An 18,960-nucleotide genomic window follows, 5' to 3' on the forward strand; every position below is an offset into this window, starting at 1 on the left:
GTATTAACAGCTAATGTGCTTCCCCAAGAGAAAATGCGGAAACCGAAATTCCGAAAATTTAATATTTACTGTGTTTATACCAATATAACTCAACATACTACATATATGTACATACATACATACATATGTATCTACTCTACACACACACATATTTATGTAGGCATGCGAATACCCAAATCTTGTCCAATTTCCTTTCAATCGATTATTTATATTTGTATTGATTACCCTGGCAGCTTCGGCCATATGAAAATTTATTTACGAGCGAATGCAAACAAACACACACACACACACATTGGCATTTGAATGCTGGCGCGAGTAAGGTGGCCAACATTAGCGCCATTTGCCAAAAACGTAATCGATTACGTGATTTACATGGCAGCCAAACAACAATAACAAATACAAATGCCATAAGATATTACAGAAATGCCAACAACAACAACAAGGTAAGCGCATTTTTGAGTTTATTTATTTCTACATGCATATTTGCTGAGCGTGCGTGTGTATGTATTGCAAGCGTCGTAAAATTAACGGCACATAAAAGTGTTGTTGTACGAGTGTGTGTGATAAACGGAAATTGATCAATGAAATTTACGTTTAGGGACAATGTGAATTGAAATTTTCGAAAATTATAAACAAAGTAATAAATGAAAAATAAAAATAAAACGAATGAAAACTTTCGCGCAAGCAACAGTAAATTCACGACTGAAAATTGCATTAACCAGATATTTATACTCGTATTTAATGTGCATTGTCGTTGCGTGGCAGCAGTAATCAATGCACAGGCGGTGTACATTAGGGTGGAAGCTTTTTTATCTATCTTTTATTTTTTTCTATTTTTTATTTTTACTTTATTTTTTTTAATTTTTTTCTATTTTTTATTTTTTTACTTTTTTATATTTTTTATATTTTTTATTTTTTTAATTTTTCTATTTTTTATTTTTACTTTATTTTTTTATTACTTTTATTTAATTTAAACATGGAAATATTAAAATTACATTCCTTTCATTTTAAACTTAATGTCAACCTTGTGAACTCTTGCATTGTTCGGGTCTTAAAGTCACACAATTTTAGGTTATTGCTTTCAGTTTTGATTTTTTCATAAAGTCTCAACAATAGCCTGGGATACTAAAAAGGCGAAGAAAGCTTAAATAAAATAAAAATATTTAACCAAGTTGCCACCTGTTGAAAATTTTCGCTTTAATAACATGGATAAGATGAGCGAATTGTGTGATACGTGAGTCAAGTGGCAGCACTACATGCTATTTTTATCCTTATTAAATAACTGAGGATTGAATGAAAATTAAAAAAATTAATAATTTCAGAATTATGAACAAAGTCTTACTATTTTTTGCTCATAGTCATAGTCCTCCAGTTTCTAAGATATCGATCTGAAATTTTGCACACCTCTTTTCTTCGCCAGTAAGCTGCTAATATGCCGAAACGGCCGATATTGGACTTCTATAGCAAACAGCTACCATAAAAACTGGCCGATCGAAATCAAATGATTGCATTTAAAGCTTTCTTATTAGTCGAGAGATATTCACGAAATTTGGTATGGGATATTATACAAGGCAACGGTACAATATCCTAAGAAATGGTTTAGATCGGACCACTATAGCATATAGCTGTCATACAAACTGATTAATCAAAAGACCGGCCTTGTATGGGAAACTTTTTTTTTATTTTACGAGATACGAGTATCTTCAGGAAATTTGACATGGTAATTGTCTAAGACAATGGTGGAATCTTCGAAGAACACACCTTCCATAAAGACTGACCGGTGAAAATCAAATTGATTTCCCTTAAATATGGATATCGAGTCAATTTGTTACGCCATAACTATTAATTGGAGCAACCTGATGGCTAATTGGCTTCGCTCTTGATTTAGCTGATTGGCCAAGATGCATATATGATTCTTTCAGTTTAGGGATGTCGTAAACGTTTAAAGCAGGATTTCAAAAATTCTCCGAGCTCTTCTTGCATTTGCCAGCAATCCTCATTGAAAAATGCTTCCACTTTCTCATTTCGATAAGGTGGCCTTTTATGATGTCACATATTTTAAGCAGAGGTCTTTTGCTAATGGGCAAGCCGCGGAGCTGGTATCAGCAAGCAACGCCAAAGTTGAAATCTACGTGGACAAGCAAACAGCAATCAGTGCTTTAACCTCGCCAGAAGCAAGCGACTTCACTTCTACATAAAGTTATCGATACCAAGGAAATAGTGGACGAGATTGCCAAGAATGGTGTACGGCTGACCCCCGCAAACGTGAACAACATTGAGAAACCCATGAACGAGCTACCTGGGAACAAAAATGCAAAAGTCATGTAGAAAACGGTAGATCGAAAGCACACAAAATTCCAATTGAGATTCGATGAAAAAGACTGTAGGAACATGAGCGGAATACTAACTGGTCACTGTGTGGTGTCGACACACGTCCGCTGGATGCGGCTGACAGATCGAAAATACTGCAGAAAATATCTAGAACAAAACACCAGGAAAACAATGGAGCAGCTCTTGTGCACTTGTCCCGCTGTAAAGATCTGCGGTCCTCACTGTATGATACACTGGAAGAGCTATCGATAGTGAAGCCGCAAAGTATGTTAAAATTCGCGTCAAGCGCAAGCAATCTAAGGGATGACTCTTGCGCCTAGAAACTGAACTCCATCTGGCATCGCAAAGAAACAAAACTGGTCTATGCGTGGCTCATTACTTTACCAGCCTAACCATACCTCATCGAACTTTTTTGAACTCCCCGCAGGTTCTTCGCCTTCGAAGTCAAAATCACTGCTTTTAAAGCATACAAACAACTTTTGACACATTGACTCAGCTAGAGCTTGTTCACCATAAACTTCCACCGAAATACGATGACTTTTGGTTGAGGTTTTATTTATATTAAAGAATGATAAAGAACTAGACACACTTTTTCAGTTACTTAGTACAATCTGTGGTATTTGAGTGAAAAATTGTTTGTTTTAGTCTTCAAATTAATGACACATACTGAAAAGGACGCCCAAGGGTGATGGCTTTCCAATGCATTTTCCTAGCATTGGAACAGTGGAATAATAATCAAGTTACTCTATCTCTTAGCAAACCGCACGAATACAGTTATAGATCAATAAATAGTCACCCTTTCAAAAACTGATTGCAGATTTTTTTATTTCCAGCATTTCCCAAGCTCGATTTGTCAACAATCGCATTAGAGTATTAAACCAAATTTCCCATGTTTTCTTGTTGTTGTTTTTTCAGAGAATCAATAACCAAAACTTTTAACCCTACTTTCTTCTTACTTTTCTTTGCAAGAGCATTTATCTTTCTCTCAGACTGGACAACTGTAGTCATTAACTGTAATGTGCGACGAATGTAGTTTTTATGAACAAAAACAATAAAACACTAATTGCTACAATTTGACCAATTCTTCGACAAGTCATAACTGCCAGTCGTTCCCAAACGAAACTGATATATAGACACTTATATACGTGCTTAAGTGCTTATGTGCCGTGTTGAGTGGGAGCATTACAGCTGCAGAATTCTTAGCACACAAGTTCAGGCAAATTAAAAGTTTATTTTAATTTTTGCTAATGCTTTTGCGCTAAACATTCGTTCGTTGCTTGACGATGACCGCAAATTTATACATGTATATATATATATATATATATATATATATATAATTCCATATAAATTTTTTATATCCGCAGAATACGCTTTACATGCACGAGTTGAGTATTAAGTTTCAAGACTTATAAATTACAAAAGTCTGCGGCAACGCTGCAGGCGAAATTGCCCATAAAATGGAATTTCAAAAAACAAAAATTAAATTAGAAAGCACAATGTTTTTAAATTTTTGGTTACAAATTGCAATTAAACGTACAATGACTGCAGGAAAGCGAAATATGGACGAAGTATTTTGAAACTGTATAATCACACCTAACGATTAATGAGGCTTGGATTCCGTTTCCGATTTATAGCACTAGTATTTTAGTAAGCATTATGTTTTTGGTTTTCTAAATAAATTTTCGCCGTTTCTTGCACCGTTAAATAAGTTTAATTGAAACTAAATTGATTTAAGTAAAATTAAGTTAAGTTATGGCGAGTTAATTTACAGAGTAAGTCAAGATAAGTTAAGGTAAATTATGTTAAGTCTTATTACAATGACAGAAAGAAAGCAAATCAAACAAGAAAAGATGTTGAATTTGGTTGTACCGCAGCTATAATACCCTTCACAGGTGCTCTTTTGTAGCATAAAATGTTATAAAAGGAACCTTTTCTACATTTTAATTGGTCAGATTGAATGGCAGCTCAATATCTGCTATAGCTATCCGATCTAAGCAATTTCTTTGGATTTTACAGCGATGCTTTTGCTTTAATCTTAGCCTCATTCCATGAAGATATCTTGTCAAATACAAAAGTTTTCCATAGAAGTATCTGAGATTGATAGGTCAGTTTGTATGGCAGCTATTTGCTATAGTTTTCCGATCTCAATAATTTGTCGGGGAATTGTAGCGTTATCTCAGAGAATATTCCATGCCAAACTTCGTGACGATAGCTTGTCAAGTAAAAAAGTTTTCTATACAATAGCTTCAGTTCGTTCGGTCAGTTTGTATGGCAGGTATATCTTATAAGAGTCCGATCGCAACAATTTCCTCAAAGATTCTAGCGGTGCTTCGGATAATGATCTGTGTCAAATGTCGAGAAGATATCTCGACAAATAAAAAAGTTCTCCAGACAGGAACTTGAGTTGGATGGGTAAGTTTGTATGGCAGCTATATGCTATAGTTTTCCGATCTGAATAATTTCTTCAGAGATAATAGCACTGGCTCTGATAATGATCTGTGTCAAATTTAGTAAAGATACCTTGTCACATGAAAAAGTTGTCCATACATGGACTTCTCGGTTCTCTGGTTCGTTCGGTCAGTTTATTTGACAGTTCTCTGCTACAGTGATCTAAAATCAACGGCTTCGACAAAAGAGCTCAAAAACTAAGGGACGAAGTTGCATATATAAAAAATAAATAAAGATAGCCGAACAGCTGGACAGACAGACAGAAAGACGGGTATGGCTAAGCCGACACAGCACGTCTTGCTGATCATTGATATATGGGAGTATATTTTATAGGGAATTCGACGTTTTTCCTGGACATTAAATCCAAGGGTATAAACATATAAGATTGAGCAAAAATTAAAATGAAAATTTACCTTGCATAAGTTAAGTAACGTTAAATTGAATCCACCTTTAAGATGTGCTCAGGAAAACATGAGCGAACAGCTCTGCTAAATTGCAGAAAGGGCTCGAAAGCACATAAAGTTTATAAGTATGTATGTATGTACAACGTGTTCGAAATTCAGCACAACTAAGTGATGAGTTAACAGCAGATGGTGGCTCAACGCCTACTCAATCACTCAGTGGGTCGCGAAAGCACCCACCACTGGCGTCAGCACAAATGGCACGACGTGACTTACATATTTATTTTGACCGAAAAATGATAAATAGCTTATGTAAGTGTGGGTGCTTATGTACATAAATAATTTAATCATATGCAACGATTTGAGTTGGCAAATTGCATGCAATGATGGGCGGCTGTGGCATCAAACCATATTTTACTCAGCGATGACTTGCTGAAAATCCAAGTGCTTCCTCGCCGTGCGATGAGATGAACAACCGAATTACAGTGTTTAGTAGTGCACTAAATTAATATTTTATTATACATATATATACAATTATTCATATACATATGTATATATATGACAAAAATTGTTGGTCAAAGCTGTGCGCTGGCGCTGCTGATGTCCAATGACACAGATGCTTTTATACGAATCCTCTGCGCCGCCTTATTTTGCGTGACTCGCTCTCCACTGGCTGTTGCTGGGGATGCTACAGGGAGCTATACACACATACTTACATACATATGCATTTGAATGTCATTTGAAATGCAAACTCATATTTGAAATATGCATGAGCAATGAAATTGAATTCATTAAAATAAAAGCCGAAAATTAAAAATCTTTCAGCTCTGCATAACTGAATTTACGATTCAATTATTTGCTTGTAAACTTAAATATTATTAAAGTAACACAACTCTGCTCTGATTGGAGTTTTTGAGCGGATACAGTATTTTTTGTTGTAATGACGGATGGAGCCATGTGAAGAAGTTCACGCAAATGAGGAAAGTTCTCTGAGCGCCATTCACTTGGGAAAGACCGAAACGAAAGGCCGAATAGTGGTTTTTTTCTCAACTGTTACCTCCCATAACGTAACTTTAAATAAGTTCTGTTCTTTCTGTAATTAAAAAACTATACAAATTACTACTTTCCTGGATTCAGAGCAGTTCTCATTAAGTATTTTTTTAAAAAATACTGTTAAAGCACCTCCGTTGATATCTGTGACTGTCGTATAGTTTCCAAAAATGTTCATTTTTGTTTCAAACCATTTGAACACAAAGTAAGAAAAATCCTTGCCTACATTTAGAAGCACTAACTTCGCATAAGTAGTGCTTTCAACGTTTGTAAAGCAGTCAGTCAAATTTAAATTTCATAAACGTTTTCAGCATATTTGAAAAACTATCAAAGCCATCTCTGTCGTAGAATCGGAATCCCACTAAAATAAAATAAAACCATTTTTTTTCAATTTTTAATAAAAAAACCGAACCAACAGCGCTTAAAAACAAGCTTTCCCCATCCTTTAACAAACACTCAAACTCACTCCCTCTGACAATATTGTGTCAGCAAAATTTGGTCGGGCCACTCTCGCAGCGCTTTGAATTTGCGCTCACATCAATTTTGTGTTTACGAAAGGCAAAAAAGATTAAAAACTGTCAAGAACATAAAAGAACTTAATAGACTGCAAACATATCAAACTTTTTGCGCCGATGTACCCTTTGATTTTAGTTGTCAACAATATTGCATTGATTGCGAACTTTGCGCAAACGACACAACTCGGATTTGAATGTGAATTGAAAGGCCGTACTGGAATAGGAGTTTGTACATGGTTTTCAGCTAACATTTATTGAAGTAACAGTACATGGGTGCACATGGAAATCTTCAAGCTGGATGGGAAATCGTGGAAAAGTCAAATGGTATTCAAAACAATTGTTATATGGGGACGGGTGATCTCAGTAGAGGTACTTTTTCAATAGCCTTTTTTTTGACTGATCACGCATGACTCGTGTCAAACTGTCATGTTATTGTTGTTCAGTATTGTTTGACATTTCATCATGGAAAGACTTTCTGCTGAACAACGTTTACAATTCGTTCAACTTTATAACGAAAATTTACGCTCTGTAAAGAATGGTAAGATGCGACTTTTTCGAGCAAAATTTTGTTCAGCTATGAGGCCTATTTCTAATTCATTGGATATGCAAACAAACAAAATTGCCGCATTTGAGATGGAAAGCAACTTGAAGAGATTCAAGAGCTGCGATTTGATCCAGAAGATATAACGGTTTGGTGTGGTTTGTGGGCCGCTGGAATCATCGGTCCATAATTTGTCAAAAATGATGCCGGTGAGAACGTGATTGTCAATGTCGACCATTATCGCACCATCATAACCGACGATTTGATCCCTGAATTTGTAGCTCGTGACCTCGGATTTATTGCGAAAACAGTTCGGTGAGCAGATAATTTCATGTTTTGGGCCGATCGATTGGCCACCAAGATTGTGTGATAACACAGTCTTAGACTCTTTAGTGTGGGGACATGTAAAGTCTTAAGTCTATGCTGACAATGTCGCTTCGATTCCGGCTTTAGAGCAAAACATCACGTGTATCGGTTGCCAGTTACCAGTCGAAATGCTCGAACGAGTCACTGAAAAACTGGGCTCAAATGGACCATCTGAGACGTAGCAGCGGCTAAAACTTGAAAGAGAAAACCCTCAAAAACTAAATGCCAAAGATTGTTCTTTCGAACCTCGAAATGGTTCAAACATTATTTCCTAGCTACCCATTTCCTATCGGGTACGTTCAAATATTTCCATGGTAAAGTATCGATTTTACGCGTGCAAACTGTTCAATATTGCTAAAAGTAGCAAATAACATTGAAAACTTTCCAAAAAAAAAATGTCGCAAAAGGAAAACTGAACTGATGAGACTTCGACTCACAAACTTCTTAACGCGCAAATGGCGAATCTTTCGAAAAGAAAAACAAAAGTGCGAATTACAGGCATTGACAGCAACTAAAAGGGGAGCTGAAAACTCGGAGAAAGAAAAATAAAAATATTTAAACTTATTACCGCGCCAAAAACGCGTGGGCTGAGAGCGGAACTGAAAAGGAAGTTAAGGAAGTAGGATATAAAACAAAAAATTTAAATACAATTTACGGTAATGCGAAAATTTGCCCAAATTGGCTGCAAAAAGGTTCGACAAGAAATCTTTTCTGACATATTTTTTATGAAGTTGTTGGTGCTTTTTGCGCTTTTTTGCGCTACTTTAATAAAATTGAACACTCACATTCTTTATTTTTATCCATCGCCGGCTGCAACGGACTCGAATCGACAATCGCCTTCGGCGGTGATTGCCGCGCATCATAGCCATCGGAATTTGCGCCATCATCACTGCTAATACCACCACCGCTGAGGAATGATGCCGCCGCCGCATTCAAGCGTTGTTCACCTGTAACGAGACGAACGGAAAGACGAGATGAAAACAAATGCAAAAGACAACAAAAACAACGCGAGAATAAAATATAATTTTTGATTATCTCACAATGCCATCAGCGGCTTTACGCGCAAACACTTTCGACTGTCGACAGGGGCGACTCACCTTCTGACATATCGTCGTACGCTTCCTGCAACAGTATGACGTCTTGAAATGTGTGCTCGAAACCCACTTTACCACTCAGCTGCGTGGCTGTCAGGAGCCCGTTACACGACGTGTCCGATATAAGCTCGACGGTGGTTGCTGTCGAGCCCGGCGATGAGAATGCTGCCAGTAGCGATGCTGAGCCGCCGGAACAGCTGCTCAGTGAGTGCAGCGAAGCGGATTTGGTGATTGTCTTCGACTCGGTTGCGTTCGCGGTCGCTAGCGCTGCGACGGCTGTCGAAAGCGTTGATGTGGACTTGTCGCGTGCCTTCACCACCGACTTGACAGCCGATTTTACAGCGGCTTTTGACGCGGCGCACTTCTTCCCCGTTTCAGCTGTGGCCGCGGCGTTGACGGATTTCTGTTGTACACCGTTAACGGTGTTGGCGGATTTCGTGGATGTTGCCTTTGATGCGACGTGCGAAGCCTTCGCACACGTAGACGCTGAGTTGGCGGAGGAGGACGTGGAAAATTTCGCCGAATTTGAGGATGAGGAGGAGGAGGAGGAACTGCTACTACTACTACTACTACTACTACTGCTGCTGCTGTCACTCTTGTGACTCGCTGTCGACTTCTTCGACGAAGCTACCGAGCAATTCGATGCTATCGACGACGCTGGCGAGGCAGACGACGAGCAGGAGGATAAAATCGCCGAGTAACCGCTGCTACAGCTGAGCTGTGGTGATGTGATGCTTTTGCTGTCGTTGCTGTGTCGCTTCAAGCTATTACCGTTACTATGCTGCAGCAGTTGGTGGTGTTGTTGTTGCGGCTGGTGATTATGATGGTCGTGGTGTAGATATGGCAGTTGTGTATGCAAATGGTTTGTGGTGTCAACGGTAATGGGTGTCGTACAATGGCTTACACTCTTTGCGATATTTATAATGGTGGTGGTGCTGGTGGTGTTGTTGTTGTCGCAGTTGCTATTTGTTGTGCTGTTGCATTTGCTTGTTTCGGCAACTGTTGCAGTTGGGAGCTTGGAGATCTCTGCCGCTTCGTTGCTTGATGCGTCGGTTGTTTTTAACACAGTTGCTGCTGCTCCTGCTGCTGTTGTTGTTGTAGTATTGGTGTTTGTTGTATTGTTGCCGTCACTGCCGGCGGACGCTTGAAACCAAGTGGGGAAGCTACGTTTGAGCGTATCAATTAGATCCTGATCGAGCGTTAAACGCCACGATACAGGGCCGCCGTCCACGCCGTGCTGCGTAGACTCTGTAGAAAGAAAGAGAAAGCGAGAAAAGTGAGCATTAATATTTTTATGGGGGTCTGCAAAATGCGTTTAGAGGAAGCTATGCTTTTATTAATCACAAAATTTCATTCTATTGGTTCTTCTATTGGTTATTGGACAGTAGTTTATATAATAAATCAATACAAAGGAGAAAATTTAAAAGGCTATAAATATATGTAGATAGTAGGAATTATTACCTAAGCAGTTTGCACATATCATTTTTGCAGATTTCTCAAACATTGAAACAAAGAGAAAGAGTTTTAGTCACGTAACCCTGCAAGCTCCTTCAGCATACTACACGCCAGGAGCCTTAGTTGGCTTACGGCTCCAGTTTACTGTACTTTATATACACCTATTTTTGTTCATTATAAAGAAAGCTGATTTCTGTACATTCACAGTTATCCTACTAAGCCCAAGTAAATGGCCTTTCCACTGAAAGATACCAAGGAGTGTTCCCAACAAGGAAAACTAGTTGCGAATCAAATAATAACAACGAAAACCTTAACACAAAGCGAATTCAACCAACTGCAAACCGTCTACAAGTTAGTCCCATTCTACAGATGTTTGCCGCCGCCAAACAGTAACCAGTGAGTATTCCGATCATATTCATACAGTCGCTTCTATCGAGGTCCATTAGGAATTTTGTATATTTTCGTATTTCCATACTTCTGCCCAGATTATTGTATAGACAAGGCATGGATTCGAACACGGTTTCGATCACAGCCGTCATCTCCTCCACTATCGCATTGCCATCGACACTCTCTACTGCTGTTCTGCTTCCCAAGACACAAGGTTATGGCCTTGATTGCTGCTTGGTTGTCTACGAAGATTTCATCCCTGGCGTTACTTACTGAGCTAGTACCGCGGCTTTCCGATTAAACGAGACAGCTGCCTACAGAGTCATCAAAGTAAATTGTTGGACATATTATTCATATAGTGACAATATGAAAACGCAGGATTGGTTGGTGTGGCTGAGAGCTCACAATCGAGTTAATGTGTCTCAAGTCAACGAACACATCGGCAAATTTCGTGCAAAGTATTTTTGAATCCAGCATATTTGCTGGATCAAACTCTTAGCGATATATTGCTATTCATGGACCTCAAGAGCATAGTCGCTGGCTGTTCGACAAGCCAGAGATCCATTTTAAACCAAAAGATCTCGAAAAAGTTGTTAAAGACAAGTTGAAAGACTGACATAATCGGTGTATTTACCTCAAAGACAACGATCAATATTATTTTTATGAATAGAATAGATTTAAAAATTAATTCTTTTCTTTAAAATGATTTCTGCTTTTCATCCTTTCTGACGCATAGGAAAGTCCGGTCAGTTCACAACAAATATTACAACGCTTGATACAATTTCTACTTGATCTTGATCGCTTTAATCTACAAACAGCCATCTTTGACTAAAATTATTTAATACTTCAATAAAAAAATCACTTAGCGGCAATTACAAAAACAATTACGGTTGCACGCATATTTGTGCAACACTTTATAAGTCACAAAGGCACGCCGGAATGCCTACCAAAGACACTCGAATACATGCCACATATCGCTGCGTGCATTTTTCGAATAATCGAAATAATTGTGTGCGGTCTTTTAGAGAAATATAAAACTGCCAGCGATTAAGTAACAGCGATACGCAGGCAGAAATATTGGAAATTTATATTTGGCCAAATAATTTTACAAAGGCAAAGCGCTTTTGTGAGTGGCAATCAAGTATGAAAAAATCGATAAACAAATAAATAATATCACGCGCGAGTATTTCATTCATCATCTCTATAAATCCGCGCAAACATGTAAACATACAAACATACGCACATACACAGACGCATTATTTATGCTGCCAATCAAACTTTTAGTGGCGGCAAAGCATTTTTTAATTGGAATAGTTGAAATATTTATAGTTTCTCACAGTTCGTATGAGTCAGAAATTGAATAAAAAGAGAACTGTACAAACATATAATATATAAAGGGTAATCCATTTCGAGCTTTTTTTTTAAGAAAAAAGCACAGAATCTATTCATTAGATGATGTTCATTATCATTGGAAAGAACATTCTTCTGCATTTATTTTCTGCAGATTATCTCTTTCAAATGCTGGCTGCGGCTCCGTCTCACATGGTCCATCCGTTGAAGCCAATTTTCGATGACTTGTTCGAGCATTTTGACTGCAGACTAGCCAATGACACGCGTGATGCTTTGCTCAAAAGCCTGAATCGAAGCAAGAATGTCCGCATAGACTTTAAACTTTACATGTCCCACAAGATAAAGTCTAACGGAAATATCAAACAATACTGAACAAAAATAACTTGAGAGCTTGTCACGGCCTACGCGTGATCTGTCAAAAAAATCTATAGAAAAAAGTACATCTACTTGGATCACCCCTTATATGGTACATACAAATATTTTGGAGAATCGCGTTGTATAATAAATTATTAAAAGCATTTCTATAAATATCCCACTGAATTCAATAAAGATTCTTTACAAATATTATTAAATAAAGCTTACGCTTGATTTAAAGCGTTTTCAAGGCAAATAATTCCGGAGTGAGATTTATTAAAAACAGTTGACAAAGAGAAAGAGAAAAAATTTTAAAAATATTTATTGCAAGGTATTGGAATGACCGCTGTTAAAATACATTGAAAATAATTAAATTAAATTGCAAATAATTACCCCTTAAATAAATTTAATATTGACCTTTCTCATGATGTGGGAAATTTTATGGCAAACTTTAAATATAATACAAGTATGTATGTGCTCAATAATAATTACGGACAATCACAAGCAATGCCAATCAATTAACACAAGATACTTGCTTTACTTTTTTGTGTTCAAAAATGTGTTATGTAAAATATTAGCCTACTTTTGTGCGCGAACCGAAAAGATAATTTCAGAAAGAATAAACGATTTTTTCGGAAGATTTGATAAATCTGCTTCGAGTAGCTAAAGGTATAAAATGTTTTCTACTAAACTTCACCCATCCCGCAAACATTTCCAATAGCGTTATGCCCTTATTGGGGAAAAACCTATATAACCGCCGATTACAAAAAGGGTGAATTGTGAATTTCGAAAATCAAATTTCTTTACTTATATATATTTGAAAATCTTCTGCAAAAATTTGAACATGATCCGGCAAATAGTTTCGAAGCTTTAAACATACATATTTGTATCAACTTTTTAAATAGGACCAGAGAACTGGTTTTCTCGAAATGCCCTTTCCTGATTCAGTGAGTAAAATTTTTCCGAAATGCTGAAGTGATCGACACGAAGTTTTTACATGAACTTTGCAAATATATTTGCCTAATTATCGAAAAGTTGAATTTTGAAAATAATTTCAATTTCGAGCCAACAAAGCGTAAATTTTTAGAAGAAAGACTTTATTTAGGAAGCCCCTATTTTGTCACAAATTATCATTTCTCCGTTTACGTCAATCATTATTTGCATTCAACTGTTTTGTTCATCTATTGGTTAGTGTTAGGTTAAGCCTTAAGAAGAACCTCACTTGGACAGCTTAAGTCCGTTTCGGTACCACTAAATTGGATCATTAGACCCTTACTGATCGATAAATCGCTTTCAGCCTGTCACAAATTTGTTGAGACTCCAAATAACAGTTTCGGCTGTCTTCTGGTTCGCCGAAGGTAAGATTACCAGTCCAGTCAGAACTCCTAAAATAGTGACAGTTTAACTTTGCTCACGTAGTTCAGTAGATACCGTGAGTTCTCCTCTATGCCGGAAGGACCTCGCAATCGCAAAGGAACTAACTGGTCGTCAAGCAGCGGGCTACTAAAAACACGCGACATGTCCATTGCTTGAATACAAGTCGCCAATGGAGACCCAACTCGATTCTATTCCATTGTGAGCGGGGCAAGGATGCCCTCTCTGGCTAGCTCATCGCCTTGCCAGCGATTCCGCTGTGACCAGACGCATAAACGAACTTAATGACAAAATAGTTTAATGCGAGCTTAGCGAGCTCAACGTAAGCATTGCCGCTCTGCTGTCGGAATAAAAGATCACTTCCTTGAAAAAGGCTGCATTCATAGCAGTACGTCTACGACCTATTAGAGAGCAGCCGCTTATGCCTGAAAACAGTACAGTGATTCGGTAGCCTAAGGCTAAGATTGATGGAGAGTTCCCTACAAAAAAATCTCCCTCCACCCTTCCCTCCTAGTTTCGACCCATGCGTGAAAAAGCTCACTGTGCTTCTTCTAAAGGGGGATCTTCTCGCGATCCACATCCTCGTCGATATGTGAGCAGAGAAAAAGTCGCCACGAGTGGCTTCGACAACACAGCATTGCTGCATTTCTGAAAAATTGTATTAGAAAGGGAAACGAAATTACGTTAATTATTCTTAATTGACTCAATTAATTAGATCACTTCATAGATTAGGATTGAAAAAAAAGGGTTTCCCAGATTTGAATTCACTAAAATATTTATTAGCCACTTTAGTTGCTCCAACAACAATTGCTAAAAACTGTCCTTGTGTTTGAAGCAATTATAATCCACTTAACCACTCCTCGACACCCCTCAAACTAACTAAATCAACTTAGTGAAGGCAAAATTAATTCGAGGACATACAGAGGTCACTCCTGCAACTCATATTTCCCCCGAGTGGCAACTCGAGCACACAACAAAAGCAAAAGAAATGAGTTTCCAAAGAACAAGCTATGATGCACTTCAAGCTATTTATAACCGAGTATATATACCGTTATGCAGCAACAAGTTGCCTTTGGCTGCAAAAGCTATGCAGACGCACATAAATATTTTATAGCACTGAAATGCCAGTAAAACCACAAGCAGCAAATTAATTTACTGCTCTTACATTGTCGAAGCTAACTTTCACCACAATCAGCTCGTAAAAACCGCGAAGTTAAGGAGTCAAGGCAGACGGGGCGTGCTGTCTGCGCTGCCAAGCAAACCAAGAATGCAGAGAAGAAACTAAGAAACTGCAAAAGAGCTAAAACTTGCGGTCGCCGGTCATTTATACGCTGATTATACGCAATGCGAGATTCGGGCAGCAAACGGGGAAGAAGAAGAGATTAATTAAATTTGCCGCAACTTTTGTCCGGACAGGAAAGCCGAATTGCAGCGAACAAAACACAAAACAAGAACAAGAACAAAAGGCATTAAATATGATAAAGACGCAGCAGAAGAAATGCAGCTAAGGTATTTCGTGGTCTCTCTTTGCTGCACAACCGCTGCGGCTAATTAGACGCACGGACAGACAGAGCAATATGGCATGCCACTGTTGATTGACCGATGCTACAAATTTTAACAACACCGCTAACCACCAGCAAATATGTTGAAAGTACTTTCATACAACTGTAAAAATAAAAAAACAGCCAGTTGTAAGTCACAGCCGCCACAGCAGAGCCAGCTGCCGTAAAGCAATGAATGAATTTGCAGGAAAAAATGTAAAATTGAAAAAAAAAAAGAAAATAAATAAATAAAAAAAGCCAAGGAGGAGTCTTTGTGTAGTAAATCAAAATATTTTCTTTTGCACTGCAATCGCAATGAGTTGAGCTGCGGAACTGAGGCAGGCGACCACTTCAAAGGGAGCTGCCGCTGTTGCTGTCGGCGCTGTTAGTTGGAACTGTTACGCTTCAATTGATTTGGGTGGATAATTTATGTGTGTTTGATAAAATAATAAGCGCTTAGTCAAATGCGAGTGTGTGTGTGTGCATGTGCACATACATATGTCTGTGGGCGCGTCGCACAGCACAGGTGGGCAATTAGACAAATATACTAGACAGAAATTTAGCAAAGTGACGAAGAGCAGCTGACAACGTGCAGATAGTGTCAGATAGTTGAGATTAGGGTGTGAACATATTTATGTGAATGCGTAAAATTACTTGCCTACAAACATAGAGTATAAAAATTAAACGTGATGTAACGAATGAAGCGATAGGTGTTTATTTATGTTAGACAATTTTTTCCCTATGTTCTTACATATATGCAACTATATAGAGATCAAAGGTGCGGAAATCGTTGAGACAATATTCATGATTTTTTCCACGCTTCTACTTTTATGCTAATAGTTCGTAAATTATTCAACTAAGTTGTCACTTCATATGTCTTTGTTTATTTATTAGACTATTCCAAAATTTTCCAACTAATTATTTAGTGATTAAAGAATATATCGTATACCTAATATATCGTCACCGAAAATTATTCGACTACATATAAGTAGCATAAAATTTGGAGCTTCCACTGTCAGATATAACCAATTTATAACCAATATATAACCAATTTATAACCAATATATAACCAATATATAACCATTATATAACCAGTTTATAACCAAAACTTTAATTTTGTTAACCAATTTATAACCAATTTGTAACCAATATATAACCAGTTTATAACGAAAAGCTTAATTTTGTTAACCAATTTATAACGAATATATAACCGGTTTATAACCAAAACTCTAATTTTGTTGATCAATTTATAACCAATTTGTAACCAATATATAACCAGTTTATAACCAAAACTTTAATTTTGTTAACCAATTTGTAACCAATATATAACCAGTTTATAACCAAAACTCTAATTTTGTTTCAATAGCAATGGCTTCTATGATATCGTTTTTCTATCTAGTAAACTTATTAAAATTGATATTACGTTATTTTACAGTTTACGTGACGATATGTACATATATTACGTATAATACTCACTTTAATTATGCCTAATAGAATACTTTTTCTATGGCCATTATCATGCCAATAACAACTGAGCAATTAAACAAATATTTTACGGTACCATAATCTTAATTGTTTTTACAACATTTATTGATAGTGAGGAGTAATCGAAACTTAATTAACAAGAGAGAGGGCATAAGAAATTGTGGCTCTTGAAATGAAGTACTATAGGTGACTCACCTATTATTCATATATTTATCATATGGATATAAGTGGCATTCGAATATAAAGTTACTGTATAAAATGGTTGTCCTTCATATTTCGGGGATTAGAGAACAAAAACAATTATAAACGGAGAAATTGTTGTTATTCAAAAAATCAATTATTATTTTTCAATATATTCTCCTATAAGATCTATACACTTTTGCAAGCGTTTGAACCATTTGTCGAAGCACTTTTGCCACTCTGATTGATTTGTACCCAAAACGCATCAACCGCTCCTTCAGGTGCCGAAAAAAGTTGAGCTTTTAGTTAATCTTTTACCTACGAGAATAAAAAGAAGCTTTTCGGTGCCAAGTCAGGATTATACAGAGGATGACTCATCAAACCGATGTTTCGAGTGTTAAAAAATGCAGTTCAATCGATGTGTGAGAGCTCGCGTTGTCGTGGTTAAGAGTGGTGCGTTTTAGACGGTTCGTTTTCGTGATTTCTTGTAAGACAACTGGCAAACAGATGGTTGTGTATCACTCAGCATTTACCTTTCTGTGTTGTTCTAGTGATATGGTTGCTAAATATCCAGTTATTCAAAAAACACAGGCAACCTTATAAGTGCTTCATGCGCAAACTTCGACTGCATTATTCCAGTTTTCATCATCTCTCACGATTTCATAGATGTGTACCGGTATCATATCTATTTAACATTTCTCGCAACCAATCGATCCGAGCCTTTTTTAAGAGATCGACTAATTGTGTGGGATCCAACGCAAAATTTTTTTAGAGTCAAATGCCCATGCAATATTGAATGTATGCTGGTCCCACTAAAGCCTATATTTGTCTCAATTTCACGGTAGGACTCATGCCATTCTTGCAAGTAAAACTAAAAACATTTGATTTATTTGCTTATTAAGTTTTTTAATATTTCGAATATTTTTAATTTTTATTAATTTTTTTTTTTAAATTTTTTTATTTCACTTCGAATATTTTTTAAATTTTTTAAATTTTAAAAATTTTTTTTTTTTTTTAATTTTTTCTATTTTAAGTTTAACTTTTTTTTAATTTCAAATAAAACAATTAAAAATATTCGAAATTAATGTTTGTAAGCATAATTAAAAAAAAAAATATATATATAAATACACACAATAAACGTAAAAAAAATGTAAAAACATGTAAAAAATAAAAAAAAATTTTAATTAAAAAAAAACGTAAAAAAAATTAAAAAAAAAAATTATTAATAGTAAATTTATTAAAATCTATAATTTTCAGCGGAAAAAAATTTAAAAAAAATTATAAAATTGCATGGTTTCTGCAATTATTGGTTTATTAAAAAGATATTTTGTATTTTGCTGAAGTGAATTTCTCAGATTTTGTAGTATAGGGGGTCAAACTAAAGATAGAACTCTCTGCTGCAGTACCTAACTCCGCAATTCATAGTAAATGGCAACGCTTCTAAGATACCTAAAACATTTACTACTCAACTCACTTATTAAAAGCTTAAATGAGGGTTAAAACTACGCAGAAAACCCTAAAACACGAAACTTCTAACAAACAGCAACAATTTTAACCGCTTCGAGTGGGAATTCGTGTCCCTCAAACGCGCTCGTTGAACAATGGCTGCTGTGCGACAGTGCGTATGAGCAACCTTAGCGTTGGTTGTGTATGCTGCAAGCATTTGTAAAAATATATGTGTGTATGTGTGTGTGTGTGTTCACCTTTCGGCCCTTTTCAACGCTTTTGTTTATTGATTTTGTTGGCACGACTTTTTGGTGAAATTCATCAAATTGCGAGACACACAAACAACAAGTACAACAGCCTTACGAGCGGAAGACTACGACAAAAACGCAACGAAAGCAAAACAAACCAAAGCAAACCACTAAAAACAATAGCCGCAGCACTAACAAAAACAATAGCAAACAAATCCGCTGGCTGGTGGCACCATGGTCAACCTTGAATCGCTTTTGTTGTCGATTTATTTAGCCGGCAGCACCCCTTTTGCCAGCGTATTTACTTGCGCTTTACTTTGTTGACTATTTTTACGCTCTGATTTTTTAAGGCAAATATTTTCGTACGCAAGTTTTTTATTACGATTTTATTTTT

The 18,960-nt window shown here is 36.7% G+C and overlaps 1 protein-coding gene across 2 annotated transcripts in view; it reads right to left on the minus strand.

The window, feature by feature from the left end:
• The window catches only part of LOC105225056 (uncharacterized), a 179,756-nt gene that overhangs the window by 18,551 nt on the left and 142,245 nt on the right, over window positions 1-18,960 (minus strand). For both annotated transcript variants that reach the window (XM_011203374.4, XM_011203373.4), the window contains exons 2-3: window positions 8,750-9,994; window positions 8,438-8,599 (exon numbers count right to left, since the gene is read on the minus strand). In XM_011203374.4, the coding sequence (XP_011201676.2) occupies window positions 8,438-8,599; window positions 8,750-9,994 (1,407 nt within the window). The remainder of the gene's footprint in view (window positions 1-8,437; window positions 8,600-8,749; window positions 9,995-18,960) is intronic.

Source organism: Bactrocera dorsalis, chromosome 5, assembly GCF_023373825.1.
Source record: "Bactrocera dorsalis isolate Fly_Bdor chromosome 5, ASM2337382v1, whole genome shotgun sequence".
Lineage (NCBI taxonomy): Eukaryota > Metazoa > Arthropoda > Insecta > Diptera > Tephritidae > Bactrocera > Bactrocera dorsalis.